The 23,364-nt window shown below is 38.3% G+C and overlaps 1 protein-coding gene across 2 annotated transcripts in view; it reads right to left on the bottom strand.

Moving 5' to 3' along the window:
* The window catches only part of SLC26A4 (solute carrier family 26 member 4), a 401,657-nt gene that overhangs the window by 333,815 nt on the left and 44,478 nt on the right, over nt 1–23,364 (bottom strand). For both annotated transcript variants that reach the window (XM_044088553.1, XM_044088554.1), the window contains exon 3: nt 9,331–9,470. In XM_044088553.1, coding sequence (XP_043944488.1) covers nt 9,331–9,470 — 140 coding nt within the window. The remainder of the gene's footprint in view (nt 1–9,330; nt 9,471–23,364) is intronic.

The following is a 23,364-nucleotide window of genomic DNA, read 5'->3' as shown; positions in this document are numbered from 1 at the left end:
AATACCCGACTTGGGCATCATAAATAAGCTCACCAGCTTAAATATCAACCCCTATGTTGCAAACTGGCTCAGGGATAGAACCCACATGGTCAGAATTGCAGGTGCCATGTCAGACTCTAAACCAGTTACAAGTGGCGTCCCACAAGGCTCAGTCTTGGGACCTCTCTTGTTCAGTATATATTTCTCTGAGGTACAGGCTAACACGGGAGGACTATGACTGACCAAGTTCGCAGATGACTGCAAACTGGGTGCCATAATCGACTCACCAACTGACACAAACATCCTCCAAAAGGGTCTCACAGAGACGGATAACTGGTGCCAGAGCCATGACCTAAAACTAAATGCCAAAAAGTGCATAGTCATCCCCTTTGAGAAAAACAAAGTGCCCACAAATTACCACATAGGTGGTAATCTATTAAGTACGGAAGAAGTAATTAGGGATTTGGGGACCCAAGTAGATAGTAATCTCTCCTTTGACAATCACATTGCCAAAGTGGTTAGAAAGACCTTCTATATAACCCACCTTATCATGAAAGGGTTCACATCTAGATCAAGAGAGGTCATTGTGCCCCTCTACTCATCACTCATCAGGCCCATAATTGAATATAATGCCCCATTTGGGATGTACCTTACCCAACACCTGCAGCAACTGGAAACACCCCAAAAGTACCTCACCAAGAGGATCAAGGGACTCAAACAGATGCCCTAAGCAGTTAGGCTAAAAAAACTCCAGCTCTACTCAGTTGCTTACCGCCTACTCAGAGGCGATCAGTGCCTGACGTATAAAGCCATGTCCAACCCAAAATTAATGGACATGCTCCACCTCAGGAAATCCAAATCCCTTAGAGCTACACACTCCAGGGACTTAAACCTCAGCCCAGAAATAAATAGGACATGCTGGAAGGACATATTCATATCCCAGAGGCTCCCCTCACTCTGGAACAAAATCCCAATACATGTTAGGCAAAGCCCCTCAATGACCCTCTTCAAGAGAAATCTTGACGAGTGGATGGGAGATTGTAGGTTTACCCCTGGGATCTCTTCTGTGTCCCTACTAGACAGAGGCACAGTAAACTAACCTTAAAAGGGCTATCTTCTGTGACCTACTATACAGAGGCACAGTCAACTAATCTAAAAGGGTGGCGAAAGCCAAACACACTCTGGCTAGGCTTATAAATGCCCTAGGGCAGATAGCCTAGTATCAACCTATGAACCTATGAACCTATGAAGAGCAGTAAGTGTATAGTGGTTCACTATGGATCAAATAACCTCATATAACCATATGCATTGGATAACTACATCCTCTGATCCACTGCTATGGTTAAGGACTTGGGTATACTGGTAGACTCTACATTGAAATTTGATGAGTATATCAAGCTGATAATTAGTAAATGCTATGAGCTAATTAAAACATTTTATGATATTTTTTTTCCAGTAGAGACAAATACATCTTGATTAGACTTTATACATCTAGCATTCACCCAATCTGAGTACTGTGGCACTTTTTCAGCATTGAAAGTCTCCAATTTGAATAAGCTTGAGCACATTTAAAAGACCATCACAAGACAGGTAGAGGGTCTTTTTTATTTACCCTACTTGGGGAGACTCAAACATCTTTACATCTTTTAGACAGGTCTACAGATTACTTACAGGTGATTTAATTTTACTTCACAAACATCTGCGTGATGAAGATCAGGCAACAACACTGGGTAATGAGTTTGTAATTTACAGTCTCAACACTAGAAACAATTATATGGTTAGCTTACCCAGTGTCATCTCTATGCTAAAAAGCTCCTTCTTAAAACAAAGAGCAGGGAGGCTATGGAATTCCCTACCCATGCAGATAAGCTGTATTGCTGATTTAGATGCATTTGGGGGAAGAACAATAATTTAAGAATATTAAATTTGCATCATGATCAGCAATAAGGAAAACTCTTAACTGGCCTGTATAGGCCCTGAGTTTGTATACAATATCATTGAATAACTGAATCGTTGTTAGAACTGACTGAAACAGCAGATTCCCAAAAACATTTGTTAGAGAAATTATGGCCTAACACAGTGAAAGGCATCACAAAGGCACTCAAAATTAGTAGCTCAACCAATGTGCAGGAATTACAGTTATTTGCTGTTAATATTTCACATATATCACTAGTGTTCTCTGAAGTGATTGGACAGAACATAGGATAAGCAATAAAGGATAGTAGCTGCTGAATGATGTTTGCAGAGAAAAGGCAAGACTGACAGACTTCCAAGGTAACATTTATTGTCAATAGCTACAACAGCTCAGGCACAAGCAAGACGTCATTTCACCACCACCGCCACCCCCAATGAATCTTATTTGGTTTTGCTATCTGAGTAAGCTGTGACTTCCAATGGAAAAATGTTTCTTTTGGGAAAAATTGTGGAACCATTAGGGAAACATTGTACAAAAAAAGGATTGAGATAAAACTTCAACAAAAAAGATGTAGATTAAAAGTTGAAAAATAAAATACTAGAAGACTCTGTGTTAAAGTTAATTAAGCAAAATCCTACTCTTAATATTTATTACTTGTTAACTTGGTGAGATAACTGGTCCTAAGACCCTTTCCAGTCATGATCCAAGCCAAAAAGCACATATAAAGCTAACAAAGAGAATAGTAAACAACGTGCATAATAATAAGGAGATGCAAATAATACAAACATTGTCTAGAATACAATATACATGAGAAGGTACATAACAAGCAATAATATTAAAATAATCATAGTAAAAAAATATTTCAAATGTTTTTCATGATAGTAACAAAGAACAATAAGTGTACTGAGAGCATATTTCAGAAGTTTCTATCCCCAACTGTCCTTGAAATGTAAATATTTGTATGAGTCTGAAAGGTATAGTTTTCTTTGTTAAAAGCTTGTAACGTTTATTTCATTCATTTTTGTTGTCAAACAAGGTATTCCAGCTAGTCAGTGCAGTTTTTTTTAATACCCACTTCCCCAAAGCAAGTAGAACTGCTGGTCTGTTATGGGTAAGAACTCCCTGATCGGTGGTTTATAGTGCTGGGTTGTAGTAGTTAACTTGCGACCCAACAGACCGTACTGCTCTTAAGTGCAAGAGCTTAAATATTAGTGCATCAACTAGCAAAGTGGCTCTGATAATAATACAGCCATTAGCCCTTTTCAGTGATATTCCCTGGAGTCAAATAAAAGGTCTGCAGCAACTGTGTGCTGCTTGTTGTCTGAAGAGCAAAGAAAGGCAACACATATTTCAATCATAAAATAAGCACATTTACTCCAACAGCTTTTCTTGCCAAAAGATTGTAATAAACTGAGCTGATTCAGTTCCTTGTCCACAATTACACCTGCATGTAGTTTAAAAGCAAGGTTGTGGTCCAGTCAAATGTAATATATTTAACATTTTTCACCTGGGCAATTATTGTGCCCTCAGGATCTTTAGCAAGTGATATGCTTGAATCACTTTCTGAGAAATGCCAAATAGCATAGTGGCTGACATAGTTGTGTTAAGTAATACAGAAGTACATCTTGTTGGAGTCTTCTTGAAGGCCATTCTGCACAACTTCAACAGATATAACTTCCTTTAATTAAAAGATCACCTACATATAAAGTGATATTGAGGTTTTGCAGGCCTAGAAACACATCTTTAATAAAAAAGTAAGAATAAAATGGGACCTAACACTGATTTCTGAGGGACCCCTGTATGCAGTCTTCCTAGGTTTGATTGGATTTCAGAACATGGTACTGTGAATGGTGTATCCTTTAGTCTGCTAGAAAAACAGCTGTATGTTTTCAGTTTATAAAGTGGTCCACAATTTCAAATCCTCTACACAAATTAACAAACATGACTATAGTAAGTAGTCCTTTTTCATATCACAATAAATGTCAATTATACTGTAAATTGCCATTACTGTGCTGTAACTTTTCATTTACTAGAAAGCCGTATTTAGAGTAATGTTGGTGCAACTGCTCATTAACAGTCCTGTCCAGAATTTTAGCTGAAAGACTTAAGTGAGAAACTGATCTAAAGTCATTGACTACAGTAGTATTGGGTACACTAGGGAAACGGACAATTGTTGCATGTTTTATCTATACAGGTATAAGCCCTGTGGTAAGAGAGAGAGAGAGGTTAATAATGAATGCAAATGTTTTTCATCACTGTAGATGCACTGTAAGAAAGGAAGACTGAAGATCATCACACAACATAAATAAGAACTCTGACTGTTTTTCAATAGCTGTTATACCTCTCAACTGCCCAGATTTTTGCAGAATGTCCAGATTTTTGTCTTATGTTTTTGGTCTATTCCTCATAAAATTTGTGGTTTTCTGCCAAATCACTAACAATTGAAGTCATTAAATAATGACACACATTTGTGTGTCAGACTTCATATCCTTCAGTAAAATCCATGCTAAGACAAATCCTGTTATTCTAGCAACCGTCTAAGTATATAAGAGCAATATTTAAAATCTATCCCTATTTTAGGATCCTTTGCTTCCCCCAGTTGTTTTAAGCTTTGTCCAGATTTTGCTCGCTCGGAGATAGAGATATGATAGCTACAAAGTTCACAGATGCTACCATGAAATGGAAAGTAGCAGAATCACAGTTGTTAGTTTTTAATGTGCTACAAGGCTGGTGCTTGCACTAACTTCACCAGTAGGTGTGTTGTTTGAGAAGATTAGGCAAATAATGGTCGGAGAAGATTGCTATAGTAGCTGCAGAAGAAGCCTTGGCAAATGCTTCATAAGTTGTTTGTGCTATTTGAGAAGCTTGCAAAAGTCTCTGGTATCTTTCTAAAATGTATGAATCTTCCTTAGACGCTTTAGTTGCCAGCCTGCTATACCTTTTCAGTCTGAGTAGATGGTCATACAGACATGGATCCCTGTTTTCATCCAGTCAGTATGGATGCTTTCTCTTGCTTAAAAGTGAATTTAGAGAGGTAGGAAACCAAGGGTATCTCTTACATTTTAAATTCCTCATTCTAACCAAGAATATTATTTTTGAATTTCTCATACTGCCTCACTGCATTCATATAATTTACTTATTTAAATTTAATTAATATACATCAATTGACCTGTCCTACTTTCAGTAAACCAACTTAAAATGGATAACAGTGGACAACAGGAAGAATGAACTAAATAATACAAAGTACAAAAACAAAAACTAAAATTATATATTTTAGACTTTGTATACAAATGTCATTTTTTCCAAGGTGATTGATGACATTTTGTAAGCAGAAGCATCTTGGGAGAAAGCTGCGGTAGCTGTACTACCCAAAGAGGGTAAATACCCCTCAGACACAGGCTCATATAGACCCATATCAACTTTAAACCATGTGTATAAAGTGTTTACGTCTATACTAGTTAAAGAAATGGCAAAGATGTTGCTAGAATTGACAGATATAGATCAATATGGTTTTGTGGAGGTGAGGCAAACATTTGACAACATTAATAGAGCAATAACGGTCCAGTGGGAAGTAGAGTGTAAGAAAATACAGCTGTTATTGGTGGGTCTTGATGCAGAGAAAGCATTCAAAAAAGTAAGGTAGGATTTTATGAGTAGGGCAATGGAAGCACTTGGATTCCCTGATACAATAATAAGGTTAATTAGTAGGCTATATGAAGAATCAAAGGCAAGAATTAAAGTGGGAAGGTTTCTCCCCAATAAGTTGTGTTCAAGCAGAGAAACCAGTCAGGGTTGTCCTCTTTCCCCTTTGTTATTTGCTTTATATTTACAGCCATTGGCAAAAAAAATTAAAGATTCAGAAATTGAAGGATAGAATTGGTATGATAATAAAGAAAAATTGTCTTTATGCGCAGATGATATTATTTTGATATATCAAGAAAAGGGCATCTCAGTGTTGTGGAACATTTTGAAACAGGTTCAAGACTTTTCAGGATATAAAATTAATGAACTTAAAACAAAGGCTATAGCCATAAATTATGTACCCACTCATGACTTGGTTCAGCAATACCCATATTTATAGTCACATAAAATTAAGTATTAGGAGTATGAACTAAAAAGGCTTCAATTATGGCAGCTAAGGATATGTGGGAAGAGAGTATACAAAAGACGATACAAAAAACTGAAAAACTGGAAGCTCTTGTTTATAGATACAGACAGTAAAATACAAGCAGTGAAAATGTTTTAGTCCCTTTAGTTTTATACACAGGTCAAGCATTTTTTTATCAACCAGTGTAAAGTTGTGGATAATAATTAATAAATAGTTGAAGGAATTTATCTGGGAGGGAAATAGGGCAAGAGTTAAGTGGTATAAGTTAATCCTCAAATAGAACATGGTGGATTTTGGATTCCCTGATTTGAAGGGATATTTTACAGCTACACAGTTAAGGCTCATATACATAAGACAAACAGAAGGCTATAATTCAAAGTGGTAAGTAATGATCATAAAGTAGGGGGGAGTTCAAGAAATAAGGAGAAAGTAGAATTTTGGAGGCACCTCTTTAAGGAATACAATAACTTCTATACAAAATATTATACTCATAAAGGTTCAGAAAGTATTCTAAGAACTAAGCCAGCACATGAATTGAAAAAGGAGATTTTGCCCATATGAATGATTGCAGGTAGGGGTACAGAAAATAGGCAAGAGGGGGCTGGAATATACTGGAGAAAACTGGAAAAGGAACCAAGATATTGGGAGCAAATAACTTAAAGAGGGAAGGGTAACAGAGTGGGATGAGGTCAAGAGGAGGTTTGTACTGCAAGTTAGAGAAGAGACTGTCTTCTGTATCAACAATTGAAATCAGAGTAGAAGCAAACTGAAAGTGATAGGGGAGTCCTAAGTGAGTGACCTGCTCTTGTAGAGTTTTTAACAGACTGTAGAACAAGAGTTTCTGTTAAAAAGGGGTAAGTAGTAGGTCATATAAAATATTGCATGATAACTGTAGGAACCAATCAGAGGCAGTTAGAAAGGATTGGGAAGAGATCCAGGAAAAGTAATTACAAGAGAACAATGGGAGGTCATACATATGGCTTCCAGTTATGCAACAAAGTCTAGAAGCTTTAGGATTTTTACTTGAAAGTGTTTATATAGCTATTTTATACCCAGGTCTGACCTCAAAGAATTTCCCTCAGGTAGAAATCAAATGTTGGAGGTATAATGAGGAAAAGAGACAACTGGGTACACATACTTTGGTTGATGTAATGAACTAAATGAACTTCCAATGAGTGACCTCTCAAACCTCTTGAATCAGAGGCACATGGGATATATGCAAATGGAAGTTCCAGCTTGGCTGGAGTTTTCATTTAGTTTTTACTGATTGTTTTTCCTGTGTGACCTTCTCACTCGTTGTTTTAGTTTGTTATTTGGGATATTTTGCAGTTACTGTAATGATAATGGACATCAGCTGGGTATAACAGTCCTATGTTTCTTAAGGTTAGTCAAACACTCTACTTGTGCTGTATTGATGAGGTTATAACAAGGCCAAAATATGCATATCCACAGCTACTGGGGTTTGGCTTTATTGGCCTGAAATTGTCCATTAAAATAACAAAACAAGTCTTGGGCATTCAGAATCTCAAATTAGCTGAAACACCTGGTGTTCATAAGGGTCATTTGCATATATTCCACATGCCTCTGATTCAAGAGGTTTGAGAGGTCACTCATTGGAAGTTCCAGCTTGGCTGGAGTTTTCATTTAGTTTTTACTGATTTGTTTTTCTGTGTGACCTTCTCACTCATTGTTTTGGAATGTAATGAACTGGCAGATTTTAAAAAATTCCCTACAGATTATTCTGTCAGAAATATTGGGGGAGAAAATGTTTATAACTAAGGCAATTATTCTTTTGAGTTGCAATACATGATCTGACTTGTCTAGACATAGTCAGGCCTTATTAAGTTTAATTCTGTTGGCTGTCAAAAAAGCACTTACTAGAAAATGGAAATCAAAGTCTACACCAACTGTGTTTGAAGTATTCAATACAAGAGATGAAAGAACTGGAAGAGAGATTTTTAGAAAAAAGAAGGAGCAGATTACATAAAAATAAATGGAATTTGTGGGGACATTAAATGCAGAATAATGTTCAGGAGAAGGAGTGGTGTTTAAGAGATGGCATGAATTGAATGATTTATGTAATGCTGGACTGAAAGTCAGTTGTTTTAAAGAAAGAAAGAAATTATGTAACGTATAATGTGTGTAAATGGAAAAAAAATTATACAGTTTGTTTTTTTTTTCTATTAATGTATGTGTACCTCTGTCTTAAGTGATTAGAGATGGAGGAGGAAAACTTGGGAACAAGTTATTACTTAGAAGTTATAGTATTTATAAATGATAAAAGCATGTAAAAGTTCCCCTATGCTTTACTTTGTACTGTTTCTTAACATATAAGCTATCATTACTGCATGAGCTCTTCTTTGGTTGACATCCTAACTCATTAAACCTTTTTTTTTGATGAAGTGAACTGTAATGGGTTCCCTAAGTTCACACAAGTTGGAAAAAAGAGAATGTGATTTGATTTTTGCTTCTCCTACAACGTTATGCCCCTTGCAGGTAGTATGTTTAGAGCCCAGGATATGGAGGCAAAATTTATGTTGGGGTACGGGGAACTTTTGTATTTTGTGTAACGTTTTGTATTGTGAGATCCTTTATTTGCATTCTTGTGTACAGTTAATATTTTATCTGAGTTACTTTACAAGGCAGTTTTTCTTTTGTATTCAATTAATCATAATGTATGTATATACAACATAATATGCTAGCCCTTACTGCCTTTTTAAGCATTTTTTCCTTTCTTAGCAGAAATAAAGAAAAAAAAGTTTCATGATCTATAATGCTATATTCTGATGTTTACAGCAAATGTTTTTCCCCTTGTTATCTGTAAAAGCCTTTTCCTTTTTATTCAGTATATGTTGTTCTCTTAATTTCTACCTAAATTACCACCAACTCAGATGAGATCTTGCTTCAACATTTTTTTGAAAGCTGGTGCCTCCCACTGCTCTGTGCATCTCAAGCAAAATGAAGAGCCAACATTGGAACATAAATACCTTGTGTGGAGATAGAAATGGTAATTCTTCTACTCCCTCTGGCATCAAAGAAAGTAAGGTACATGCTACACCACTGAGACTGCTATAAGTACTGCCTTGGAGCAAAGTAAAATAAAATGAGGCAAATAGTGAAGCTAAAAATGAGTAAAGTCAAGTATTCCACCACAACAAAACAACAAATCACTAAAAAATAAACATATTTAATAATAATATACAGTATTTTATCAGCTCTGACTTCCTCTAATTAGATTCCAGACCTAAAATTAATTGCAATCAATACTAAAACATGACTTAGTAAGCTGTGGTATCACATATCAGTGACACTACCGAATGGCACTCACCTTGTAAAGTAGCCACAAGTCCTGTGCTCAAACCAGAGATAACATCAGAGGGTAACCATTCTTTTACTCTGTATTTTGGCAACCAGTTAATAACTGGTACAACAGATTTTACAGCTGTCAAGGCCTTCTTAGTTGAGCAACTGCCAAAAGTAACAATACGCATTTTAGATATTTCATAAATAAAAAAACTGAAACAGATGCATGTGAGCACCCACACAAACACACACACACACACACACACACACACACACACACACACACACACACACACACACACACACTCACACTCACACACCCACACACAAAATCAGTACTTCATCTCAACATTGTGCCAGTTTTATTTGTTTGTGTGTTTGTTTATTTATTTGTTTATTTATTTATTTATTTTGTCCATTAATCAGGTAAGTAAAAAGACCAGAGTGACAGGTATTTTGTTAAAAATGATCTTCATAATGACTCCATGAATTACCATTTATACAATGTGCAGTTCTACGTCACTATTCTGTAGATACTGCTGCTGTATTTAGGGCAGTGTTTCATTATAAACATCTCAGGCTGAAAGTCATACAGTATAAATTATAACATGAGACCCAAGACAGCATATTGTTCAATCATCTAATCTTTGTTTCTGAGGTTTACTTTGATGCATTAGTAACTACACACTTAAATAATAATTCTCCCATTCTGAAACTGATTTTTTAGACGTTAAGATCTTGAGATATTCCAATAATGGTCTTAGTACTAAGGTGTTTCACAAAACCTGCTGGTGGAATAGTGTGCTAGCAAGAGACAGATGCAGCCAGGGTTTGTGTTTAAAACATTGTGAAGGGGCAAGCACTTAGGATGTCCAGAGTCCATATGGACTAGTTAGAGTTATGCAGGGAGTTGGATGCTTTTACATCTAGATTTGCAGCAAGGGGCTATAACTCGGAAGAAGTGAAAGAAGAGATTCAATGTACCCTACAATTAAGGGAAAATAGAGCTGCTCCTTGGTACTCCAGCCAAGGGAAAGCTAATAGTCTGCATACGAGTGGAGGGAACAGTGTCAGAACTACTGGCAATAACAACAAAAGTAAAGTGAATTTGTATATTAAATATAGTAATGATGTCAAACAGGTTTGTGAGATAATAAAAGGGAATTCGACAATTTTATCCTCTGATGATACCCTTAGTGAAATAGTAGGGGATACACCTAATTTTGTTTTTAAGAAAAACAAAAATTTAAAACAGATTTTATGTGATGGGGTAGGGACAGGCTTGAGCTTCCTAAGAAAATAGGCACTTTTCCATGCTACCACTATAAAGCATGTACATTTATTTTTTCAGGATTAGTTTTTATGCATCCTGTTACACATAGAATATATGCACCCAGGTTGTTTGCTACTTGTGATATGCAAAATGTTATATATCTTGCCTTGTGCATGTGCTGTGTATCATTCTACATAGGTAAAACTAATTGTAGGCTGAAGGATAGGATACTTAAGCATCTATCAGCAATACGTTTGAAAGATATACACAGTGCTTTGTTTCAACATATTCACAAGTGTCCTGGACATTACTTTAATTTCATGGTGTTACAATCTGTTCAAACTAGTAAAAGAGGGAGAGATTTAGTTGCTTACATGGAATACTGTGAAACGTTATGTATTATTAATCTGGGTGCTGATAGAAACCCAGGGCTTAATGGTCTAGTGCCTTTAAAGCCTGTTCTTAAGAGGTGTAGACCTCAATTTTAACTTTAATTGTTAAATCAATCAATTAAGTATTGTGATTGGCTGTTTGTGTTTTAAATACTGTTCACTTTTTTATGCTGTTGTCTGATGAAGGGTTTTTTAGTTGAAAGTGCTAACCTTTTTCATGGATTAAAAGCTACAAGTTTTTAGCCTGGTGGTCTGCTGAGTCTTCTTTCTTCTTGGTTTATTATTTTTTACTACAACAGACCTTTGGTGCCGCAGTATCTGGCTGGTTCATTTATAATTGATGGTAACTGCCATTTGCCCTTGTCCATATTTTGCTTGCCACTGTACTTTAGTGCTGTGGACAATCTGCCATCAGGTTTCATAAACAAAATGTTGCTTCTTAATTCAGCCCCATAAATCTGCTGTTGTGCAACATCTTCCCAGATTGCCTTTGCTAGAACTACTCTGACTGCAGCTATCATAGTTACTGTTATAGAAACAATGGGCTTCAGCCTGATCCTTTCCACACTAAAACACAAAGAACTGTGTGAAAACACTCCTCTTCTCTGATGTTAAGTTTCTACGGAGTGAAGGGATTGAAGGTGACTACGGACTATTGGTATGTTAAAAATGTTAACATGTCTGGTTCTGTGGCACACAGAGATGGAGCCTTTAATGTGATCCAGGAGACTAAGGTTTGAGCAGTAGTCCCATCACTAGAGAAGCCAGGCTGGGGAGGGGGGCGGGTTGGAAAAGACTGAGGGTGTGAAGAAGCATAATACATTCACCTCTAATGGGAAAGAGAGATTTGCATGTACTTGGGCACATGGAGATGGTGTAATTTTTCTGGTGGAGACCAAAGAAACCACTGCTCATACTTCCCTGGGAGAGGCAGGGCATCTTGGAGGGAGCAACCTTTACAGAAGTGAGAGGAAGGTCTCCATGATTTCCTCATTGCTTCATCCCCCCCCCCCCCACACCAGGCACATGATCAGGTGCATACAGGAGTTTAGGGCCATCACATAAAAAATGCTAAACCTCCCTCGATGGCGATGGCTGACTGAATGATGCCCCATCCGAAATTACTTGCCCCAGTAATGAGGAATGAATGGGTGCATTGGTCAGGAGGGTGGCATATGACTGGCAAGTTGCAAGGGGGCAAAAAATGTAATGCAACACTAGCAGTTCAGTGAGTAGCATTTTTTTCTGATAGCTTAGTACATAGATTAAAACTATTTGCTGATACATCTAAACTGGTTTGTATTCCTGGGTTTGAATCTTGCTGCCTCCTTTTGTTTACTGCATGACTTTGTGCAACTCATTTTCCCAGCCGTTGATCCCAGGTTACCCTGAAAAGCTAATGATCTATGTTGTAGAGGACTGTTTGTGTCAGATATAGCAGTCTAGGGAGGATAATCATTTTAACAAATTGCACTCTTTATAATTGGATAAAACAGGAATTGACAAAGATTTGAATAGATCTTGGCACTGTTGTAAAGTTGTTCAAAGTAGTATAAAATATTTGTTTTACAGTTAGTTATAGATTAATTATTAGAGAAGTTAATAAGAATGAAAATCAGTATTAAGAATCTGAGTTTTTTCATGGTAACTTTATAACTTGAGATCCCTCTAAATTCATTAAGAAGAAATGTTGTTTATTAAGGCCCTACTTTGATAAAAAAAAACATAGAGCAGTATATTAGCTCTGTAAACTGCTAGTGTACTGTCTTTAGTTCCATGTCTGATTCTTCTCAGTGATGAAGAAAATTTGGTCTCAAGCAGGGGCTCTAAATATAAAATCAAAATTAACTGATAGTGTAGAAAGCTCTGTCCCATGTCCCTTGACAAAGAGAAGCTGGAAAAGTATTAGGAAATGTATAAAAATGCACCTCATACAGACTGAGCCTATTCTGCTGAAATACAGTATATCCAGGGTAGAATGGCTGGACAATGGGTCTTTGTTGAATATCAGCCTAAAGCTCCACTTGGTTGCACCCAGCTTGTATGCAGTCCGAGATGAGTTAAAATCTAAACTTGCTACAGCCCTTGGAAGTACATCTGATGTAGCTGTAGGTACAAATAAATGATATGATTCCTTGCTGGTTTGGGATACAGGCTTGTACCATATTGCTCCCTAAATAATCAGATTAATTTGCAAATGACATCAACGAATATGTTAATTTTCCACTTGAAACTGCAACTGATTGTCTCTGCATATTACTGGAAAGAATGCAGGCTGGCATTTACTGCAAACAGATAACCCAAATGTGATGACTGCCAACAGTGAAACACGAAGAACATCAAATGTTCTTTAACTCTTTAAACATTATTGTTACTCCAAATCTAGAAGTGACCAGATGCAGATTTTGTTTCTCTAATATATGACACGGTTTAAAATCTGCAGTAAACTGATATTTATTAAAAGAAGAAGCAATCTTCCTGCTCAACCATTTCATTACTATTATACCGCTATAATGTCAGTTAGGTACTTGTATATTTTTGTTGCCATTTAGTCAAAAGATATGTATTTTAGCAAAATGTCATTCTAGTATAAACATGACAGAAAAGAAAGTGATGAGGAGGTAGAAAGGAGCAAATAAACCATCACAGACAGGTCCCTTGCAGTTTGTTGTTTTACCAGCCACAGGTTTGCATAATCACATTGCAAATACAGAGGATCAGAGAGATTCAAATCCTGTTCAAGAACACAAGTCCTTCTTTACAGAATTAACCAGATAAGTGAACAACTTAAGGAAACAATTACAGATACCGCCAATACTGACACGCTTGTCAAAACTAAAGATGTGAAGACATTAATATAGAACTGTAGGTGCAAGATAGTGCAAATATGAAAGAAACAATTCAGACCAGAAGATATTCATGAAACGCCTTTACAAGTATCAACTTTACCTCAATTTGATATAGACTAAAATTAAGACATTCAAATATGCATTAAAAACAAAGATAGATCTTCAAAGAATTAGCCAGATAAGTGAAATATTTAAAGATATAGCTACAAACAGTGCCGGCATTGACAAGTTTATTGTCTCTACTACAGACAGAAAAACTGACCAATGATAATAAAGTCACTTCTGTGATCGCCTGTACATATCAACCAAATGGAGGGATCCAGCCTCAGGATACCAGTGTAAATAATTTATTTAAATAAAAAAACAAGATAGGAGATGTCCATAAATAGGGGATATCCCACCCAGTTTGTCACCTCTATTATTGATGAAGTTTTTTATGGCTGGGTTACTAGGTACCTTCTCCTTTTGGGGGTGGAATTGGATAAAGATAGTATTAGAGATTCTAATAAAAGATTTGATCGGGCATTTGCCCTAGAATTCAATCACTTCACCAAATCTTTCCGTAACATTCTACAAACTAATTGGTGTATTTTCAAGTTTAGTAAGGAAATACATTATATAGTAGGGGACAAGCCAATCTTTTCTTACAGAACTGGCCAAAATTTTAAGGAATTATTGGAGGTTAAGGTTCCCAACAGAAATGAAACAACTAGGGGAACAACACCTTGTGGAATGTGTAACCATTCTTCCTTTATTATTAGGACAGATAGTCTAATACTCGAAAATGGGATGGGGAAGTAGAATTTATTTTAAGAAGGGGAATTGTGGAACAAACAAACTTGTCTATTTAGCCAAGTGTTCTAGTTGTCCCTGCTTCTATATTGAAATAATGGAAAGGGCTCTTAATACAAGAATTTATAAACACCTTTATGACATAAGAAATAAGAAAGACATTAGTGCCCTATACAAACACTCCCTTGACTGTTCTAATTACACTGGTTTCCATTTTGGTATTCTTGAAGTGATCAAAAAGAATCCTAGAGGTGGTAACTGGAAACTGACCATCTTAAAAAGAGAACTTTTATGGCAGCTGAGGTTAAGAGCTGCATCACTCCCAGATCTGATTGAATATGTTTCTGTAAAACCTATCCTTAAGGAGAGGGCAGCACTTTTAACTTGGGTTCAACTTGATGTACTTTTTTTTAGTATTTTTTAGTACTTATTTTGTATTTTTTATTTCTTGGCTTTAAATTCAGTTATGTTACACAAGCAAGAAATTGGCCATATGCCTGCAACTGAGATTTGGGTTATGTGTGGGTGTTCACTCTTCTTTTATAATTTTTATTTATTAATTATGTAAATTAATGAACAGGAAATGAGTTTCGGTATTTAAGAATGTGATGTATATGCACTTGTTATCTGAAGAAGTCTCATAGTTGAGACGAAAGCGCTTATATCTTAGTTTTTTATTTGAATAAATTATTTACACTGGCATCCTGTGGCTGGATCCCTCCATTTGGTATTTTTTAGTTTCATATATACTGTCTTTGGCTTTTTTCTGGGGTCACCTGTACAAATATCAAACTTTAAAAATGAATGGCTCAATTATACAACTAGGTGACAAAAATATATTATATTTAAGAAAAACAAGCATATGATTATGCACTTGGGGAGCAATAATTAACTGTGTCCATAATGAGTTATTATTAGAAACCAGACATTTTTTTTTCAGTTTCACATTTGGCTGCCACAGTAGATAGTAAACTAAATTTTGGTATCAATGCTAATTTGATAGTTTGAAAGTGGTATTGTGCAATTAAAACCGTACTGTGCACAGTATCTTCAATAAATCCTAAGGTAACAATTCCACTATATTCAACAATAATAACATTCAAATAGTGCACTGTGTGGCTTTCTGTGTATATTCTAGTAGTGATATCCTTAAACTTGAAAGGATTCAAAAATATTTCACTAAGACACATAACTTCTGTAAGATATTTTTTTTCTGCCCCACAGGACCAAGCCTGATGGTTCCTCTACCTGCACTAAATTGGTTCATTTGTTCTGCTGGTGTGGGAGGAGGGATTCCTGGACAGATGAGAGCCCTATGTCCCATTTGTTCCTGCCCAGCCACTTGAAACATGAGTTAGATGGGAGGGAGTGGGCCAACCTTGCTGATCCCATGGGGCAGTCTACCCTCTCCCCTAGCAGAGCACTGCCTCCCTTGCTGTGTTTCTTTAGAGCTCCACTATAATTGCCCTCCAAAGGTTCCCATCAGCTCTCAGTGCAATTGTACATGCCAGTGTGGGTTTAATAGACATGGGCACTATGGTGCTAGTGCTCCTATTAGGTGTAATGAATGGGGTTTGCTAGAGCCACACCCCCCCAAGGATGGGCAAGCAGGCCACTCACTTTTATCCTCACGCACCTTCTCTTACAGGTGCTAGAGCTGCTATTCGAACCAGAATCACATTTGATATAGTCATGGCTTTGTCCCTATATGCCATAGAATGGTTTTCATTCCCCAATATATTATGCCACCTTAATCTATACTCAGTGTAATAAAAGCTTTACAGGTGGGTTTAATTTTGCCATTTAACTGTCTTAAGGGTGAAGTACTGTGTGCAATACTTGGTTTAAATTTATATCACACAATCTTCATACTAGGGATAGCACACACACACACACACACACACACACACACACACACACACACACACACACACACACACACACACACACACACACACACTCTCTCTCTCTCTCTGACAGACATATACATATTTATTATTTATACTTGGCTAACAGTTTTTACAGGTAAGTAGCTAAATATGTTTTATAAAGACAAGTAGACTGCAGTTCATGCTGGGACAGTTACAAACTGGGATGCTAACTGGTAGCACAATAGCACAGAAAGATGAAATGTAACTTCTTTTTTGTGCCCCTGTGTTCGGTGGAACAAAGGAATGTAGAATGAAATTGTTCAGTAAGGAGAACAAGGGCATTCATTTGTAAAGCATTATTTCTGTTAGGCTGCAAAAAATGTGCAAATCAAAAACCTGAATGCTCTGTAAAGCTGGCTTTGTTTATAATTTCAAAGGTTGTAAGTGGAAGAAAAATCAGTTTTACTTTATCATTCAGTCCTGATAGTGGACAGCTTGATTATACTTAGAGCAGTAACTTCCTTCCTTGCTTCCTAGTAAATAAAAAAAAAAAATGGCAGAAAAAAAAATGATGCATATGTTTTATTACTTAGCTCAAAAAAAAAAAATTCTACTCTCTTCTTCACTAATCAGGTAGTATGATGGCTCACCAAGCAAGATCTGTGTACAATGTCTTTAAATGAGAATGCAAATAAATGTGTTTTAAGTTATTGCTACAGGAAACCTGTTAGCAAAATTACATTGTGTAACCATCAGTTAAGTCTAATGTTTAAGGGATTCTTACCATTCAACACATTGTAACTAATTGTATTCTATTTCTGAGATTCTAACTCTAAGAAAGCAAAATTCATGGAATTATTTTAAATTATTAGCTATGGCATGATCATGGAGTTCATTATATGTACTTAAGGGGCATGGGAGTAAAGTTGATGTCCTACATGAGGTTGCAGGAGGCTAATCCCCTCCAAAAGGTCATTTTAAAATGGATGTCACAGCAGGTTTGTGAAGTACACTGTTCACTGAGTTTAAATCAAGTTTCTTGTGAGCATGTTATGTGTCATCCTCTCATTGTAGATCTAGTGTTTAGCCAAATGTTTTCTAACTTGATGTTCCCCGACTATTATTTCCTTTGCATGTGCCTTCCAGCTAACAACCAGCTACCCAGTTTGCAGTCTGAATGACCATAGAAAATATTACTAGTATTTATTGGGTGGAGGTGGTTTATTGGATGGTCTGTTATATATTCTGAAGTGAGGGAGAGATCACCATGTAGTAGTCCAAATGCAATAGGAAAATGACAGCATGTGATAATCTCATCTTGTAAGACAACAAACACACAGTTATGTACCTTCCACAGAGCTTCAGATATATAAATATATCAATAAGCTACATGAGCAGGTGCAGCATAAAATCCTTAAACATTAATTAATGTTTGTGATAAACTTGCCAGTAGTAAAAATGCATGATTCTCAGTCAGTTCCATTTGTATAGAGGAATAAGGCCCTGACAACAACCCAGGCAACCGAAGTTCAAACAGTGTCTCAATGAGTACCGGAGTTACCATAGAAGGGAAGAGGTGTGACATGGCTTAGTTGGCTCACTTCTCCTCATGGAAGGGTGTGGTTGCACATGCCTGCATCACACTTTCCTATGGTTGTGTCCCTGGTGAAGACCAGAAGCCCCATGGGAGTTCTGGCTTCCAAGAATACAGTGTTATCCTGAGGGGTTGCATCACTCACGGAACAGGTGACATGCCCTCACTGACAGCCATTGCATGCCAACCCCTTTGCATGCTATCAAATATGTGTAGTAGAGAAAAGGCCATACAGCAAAAAAAAGAAAGAAAAGAAAGTGATGGCTGGCTAAGTGATAACCCCACTCTGTCACCCCACTGATGTGGAGCAAATGGGACAATAGACTGAGAAAGGCTCTGATTTTCAGCAGGTAACAAGGGGAAAACGGCTAAAAATTGGCATGCTGTCTTTCCTAAGTATGACATGATTAAAATCATGACAAGGTTAATCTAGTAGATACCAACAATAATCTACACTCCATGTTTCACTGGTGACACATTGTGTTACTTTTTTGGTGGGGAGGTTCTTTCAGAATTTTTGTGGCAACTGATTTCACACAACTTATTTGTAGTGCTGCACTTTGTAAATACAGAGGCCAGTTTTTGTTTCCAGCACTAATATATGCAGATGTAACTAATTTTACTGGTACAAATTTGGTGTGCACCCAGCACCACCACCACCACTACCACCACCACAGCACTATTACTCTAACCAAGCTAATCATGGGAGTCAGTCAATGAATGCCTACTAACTGATTCAGAGATTAAAAAAAAAATAAGTTTAGCATATTAAATAATGTAAAGGTCCTCTGTATCTGCATAACCTACACTCAGAAACAACTGATGTCCTTCTATCCTGCTGTTACAGTATTCTTAACATGAGGAAGATTGCCTGCCAAGCGACCTGTCGTCGGTCAGTATACAAAAGACCTTTAGTGCCTAAAGTGCATAGTATATCACATGTAGGCTGCTATCAGATGTAGGCCATAAAAGCAACATACACACACACACACACACACCATCCTCAGAACTTCTTTTCTGCCAGACAGAATGCTTGCTGAAGAGTTACTTGTTTCATTGTCTTAGATATGTACCCCGTTGGGGAATCCTTTTTATATTTTCTGATTGTGTATAGGGTTTAATGTCACCCAACAAAGGCAAATGCCAATGTGGGTGTCAGATTCCACATAAGGACAACCACCAACAGTGCTTTTTCTGTCTTGGGCCTACCCACGACCATAAGTCATGCCCAATCTGCTAGTCCTTTTTTCCCAAAACCTTAAGAAGTAGGCTGAATTCACCTTCCATTTACTTAGAAAACTAGGTGTTAAAGCTTCTAGCTAAAAGTGCGATGGAGAGTCCCTCAGAGCTGAAGGCTGAGTCGTTAGTGAAGCAGAAGGCCAATAAAACTAGGCTGGAAGCTTCTGCTGCACCTCTAGTGCCAGATGTCTCCCCAGAGACAGTCTCTAGTCTGGTGATATGATCAGGGTCAACATCCAATCCATAAGCGAAATCCCTAACGGAAGTCACCTTAGAGGAGGATATCAGCAGATCCTTGGAGGTACCACAGTCGTCCAGTCCGGATGTCCAAGGGGGACATAGACTAATGATTAATTAAGGTCCTAAGGGGATCCTGACCATTCTAGTTAGGGAGAAAGTGGACTCAGATATAATCGAGTATAGGCTTACATCCAGCCCACCAACCCTACATAGAGTTGATATTGCTAGCAAAAGAAACAAAAGGTTAAACACGTCTCCACCCTCTGATCTTCACAAGGATTGGCAGGCTGTCTCACAGAGCATCTTCAATGCTCTCATGTCTCTCAGAGCCCCTCCAGGGGTTTCTGTTCCTTCCTCTCCCTAAACTGCTTCACCTCAAAAGAGGGTCAAGGAAGAAACCTCTTCAGAAGAGGAACAATCTTCTGATGATGAGTCACTTGGTTACTCATCACAGATCCCCTCTCCAATGGATTATGCTTCCCCAGAGGAAGATTCCAATGGGGCTGATTCACCAGTGGAGGAAATTTCCTTTAGTGCCACCCTGACCAAGATGAAGGAACATTTCAAGTGGAACAGCACTGAAATATCTGATGTTCAAAAATGCTAGTATGACTTAGTACAAATGGACACCCCCAGTCCCTCAGCTGTCTCTCCTGTCCTTCTTGTATTCTTAGATGCATGTGCTTCTTCAAGCAAAACTTCAAACTCACAGCCTCAAGCACCCAAAAAAACATACAGATGTTATAAGGTGCTTGCAGACTGCAAGTTTTTATTTAAACCACCCTCTGCTGACCCCATCTGTCATCACTGTGACTTCAGACAAGCCCACTAGGCTTCTTCTCTCAACATCCTTGCTTCCTTCTGACAAGTACGGCAGACATATAGAGAAACTGGGGAAAAAAGAGTATATGTCCAACACCCTTGCCTTTAGGGCAATCAACTACCAAACCCACATGACAAAATACCCTTTAGATTCTGAGAATAAATCTCTGGCTATGTCATTGTTGGGTGCAACCTCTCAGGTGACCCACCACTCAATAAAATGTAGCTATAATGCAGCAGAGGCTTTGGATAGGGCAGCTGCCCCAGGATCTGTCCTTAGAACATTTACATGGTTAAGACTCCAACCCTTAGCAGAAAATATCAAATCCAAATTGATGGATATCCCTCTGGACAATTCAGCCCTGTTTGGTCCTGCAAATGCAGACCTATTTAAAGCTTTGCAGGAGAAGGGTAAGGACATGCAGGAGTTAAAACACCTCCTGGTGTCCCCCTATTCCAAAATTCCAGAGGAACTACCCTTCTAAGCCTGTCTTTGTTAGAAGACAATCCAGGCCACCTCAAACTAATACAAAAAAGTCTGGAAAGAGCTAACAATCATTTAGGACTCCTCAACAAGCCAGACCACAAAAACAACCCTTTCCAGAAAGACAAGGGTCCATTTGATTATTTGGACCCCAAATCTCCCTCAACCCTTTCCCCTTGCCTCTCTCTTTCAAGTCCAGCTTGGGAAAACATTACTCAGGATTCTTGGTTGCTTTCCATCATAAAAATGGGCACTTCATGGTCTGGGAGTCTCTGCCGCCCTTCGGGGGGGGGGGGGCAACAATCCAAAGAACAACTTATACTGTTTCCACAGGTGTTGCAAGACCTGTTCAGTCAAGGCACCATTTAACATGTCCCAGTTCATCAAAGGGGAAAGGGTTTTATTCTAGAATGTTTTTAGTTCCAATGAAAGAAGGCCCTGGAGACCCATCTTTGATCTTTCCTTCCTCAACACCTACCTGAAAGTACCCACCTTCAGAATTCTCAGATTACAAACTCTGTTCCCTCTGATCTCACCTCATGCCTTTATGACCTCACTAGACATAAAGGGCACCTACCTTCACATTCCAATTCATCCCAGTTACAAATATAAATATTTAAGGTTCTCTGTAGTCTCTGGACACTTTCAGTTTTCAGCTTTGCCCTTTAGTTTTTCTACCACCCCAGGGGTATTCACAAAATGCCTAGCACCAGTTGTTGCATTCTGCAGACTGCATGGCATCCCAGTTTTCCCATACCTGGATGACCTTCTTTTCCAAGCAGTCAGTCCAGAGGCACTAGAGCAAAATCTCAGCTTTTTCTTTTCCTAGGATTCACTATAAATTACCAGAAATCTGTTCTGTCCCCATCACAGGACCACATTTTCCTAGGATGCAGGATCCAAACAGACCTCATGAAGGTCTCTATTCCCATTCAGAAGGCTCAGAAGCTCAGTGCTTTCTTTCAAAGCCTCATTCCATTCTCTCACACTTCAGCCAGAACCTTTCTCAGAACTCTGGGCTTCACGGCATCCACCATCACCATACTCCCTCTGGCAAAAATGCTCATGAAAAAATTGCAATGGTTCCTGAAATCAGTGTGGACACAACATTCACACCCACTGGATTTCCAAATTACCCTTCTTCCCTGCCTGAAGAGGGAAACAACCTGGTGAATTCAACAACTCTCTGTCAACCCAGGCCTCCCACTTCACTCTTTCACCAGTACAAAAGGTATACACAGAAGCCTCAGACACAGGTTGGAGAGCAGCCTTTGGCTCCAAGAAAGCACAAGGCACCTGGTCACAGTCTCAAAGAAAGGATCACTTCAACATAAAAGAAATGAGAGCACTGCTGCTGGCACTCCAGGCCTTTCAGTCTGTCCTCATTCCAGGACCCTTAAAAATGTTTTCATACAACATGACATTCCTCTGGTATGTGAGCAAACATGGGGGGGCAAGGTCTTACCTCCTCTGCAGACTAGTCCTGGAAGTGTGGGAGTTGGCAGTCAAATAGCATACACCCCTTCAGGCAATAAACATTTCCTCAAGCCTAAATTTATTGGCAGACACACTGAGCAGGTCCAAAGCACAACCTCACAAATGGATACTTCACAGGAACTTATTCTTGGACATTGTCCACTGATAAGTTACCCCACAAGCAGATCTCTTTGTCTCCCCATGCACAGACAACTTCCTCAATTTTATGCGAGAGACCTACACCCTCTGGTTTGGAAAGTGGATGCACTCAGCTTTTCATGGAGAGTGGTGTTTCTATGTGCATTCCCTCTGCTTCCTTTCATTCCAAAAGTCCTACTAAAGATACAGCAGAAAAGACCAAAAATCTTGATAGTGACCCCTTTTTGGTCAAGACAGCATTGGTTCCCCTTACTCCTGCATTTAGTCAAGGGCAATCACCACAAGCTACCCCAGAGAGTGGATCTATTCACACAACAAAAGGGAACCCTCATCCACCCTCACCTGTCAACCCTACAGATGATGTTGTGGGTATTAGAGCTTTGATTCCTTTCAGACACCTTTTTTCAGAGGACGTGCTTAGGGTGCTGCAGGAGGTCAGGAAACCCAACACTAGAAAATCTTATTTATCCAAATGGAAAAGATTTTTACTTTAGTGTCTCTCACTTAAACTAGACCCACTAACAGTGGAAGTCCCAATGGTTCTGTCATACCTGTGTGAGTTACTGGATGCTGGTCTAACTTATTCTTCACTGAAAGTACACATCAGCTATCTCTGCCTGTCTGCCTCTCTCACCCACCTTTGCTTCCATATTCGAGGCCAAGCAATTCCTGGAAGGCATCCTTCACATGAGACCTCCCAAGAAAGCAGCTCCACCCACCTGGGATCTTAACTTTGTCTTGGAAAAACTGACCTTAGCTCCTTTTGAGCCAACAGCTTTTGCCTCTCTAAAATACTGTTTTTGGAAAACAATCTTGCTTCTGGCAATCACTACTGTCAGAAGGGCTTCTGAACTCCGGTCCCCTATGG

This window comes from Protopterus annectens, chromosome 11.part0 (genome assembly GCF_019279795.1).
Source record: "Protopterus annectens isolate FY-2018-M chromosome 11.part0, PAN1.0, whole genome shotgun sequence".
Classification (NCBI taxonomy): domain Eukaryota; kingdom Metazoa; phylum Chordata; order Ceratodontiformes; family Protopteridae; genus Protopterus; species Protopterus annectens.
This window is presented reverse-complemented; position numbering and strand designations above follow the sequence as displayed.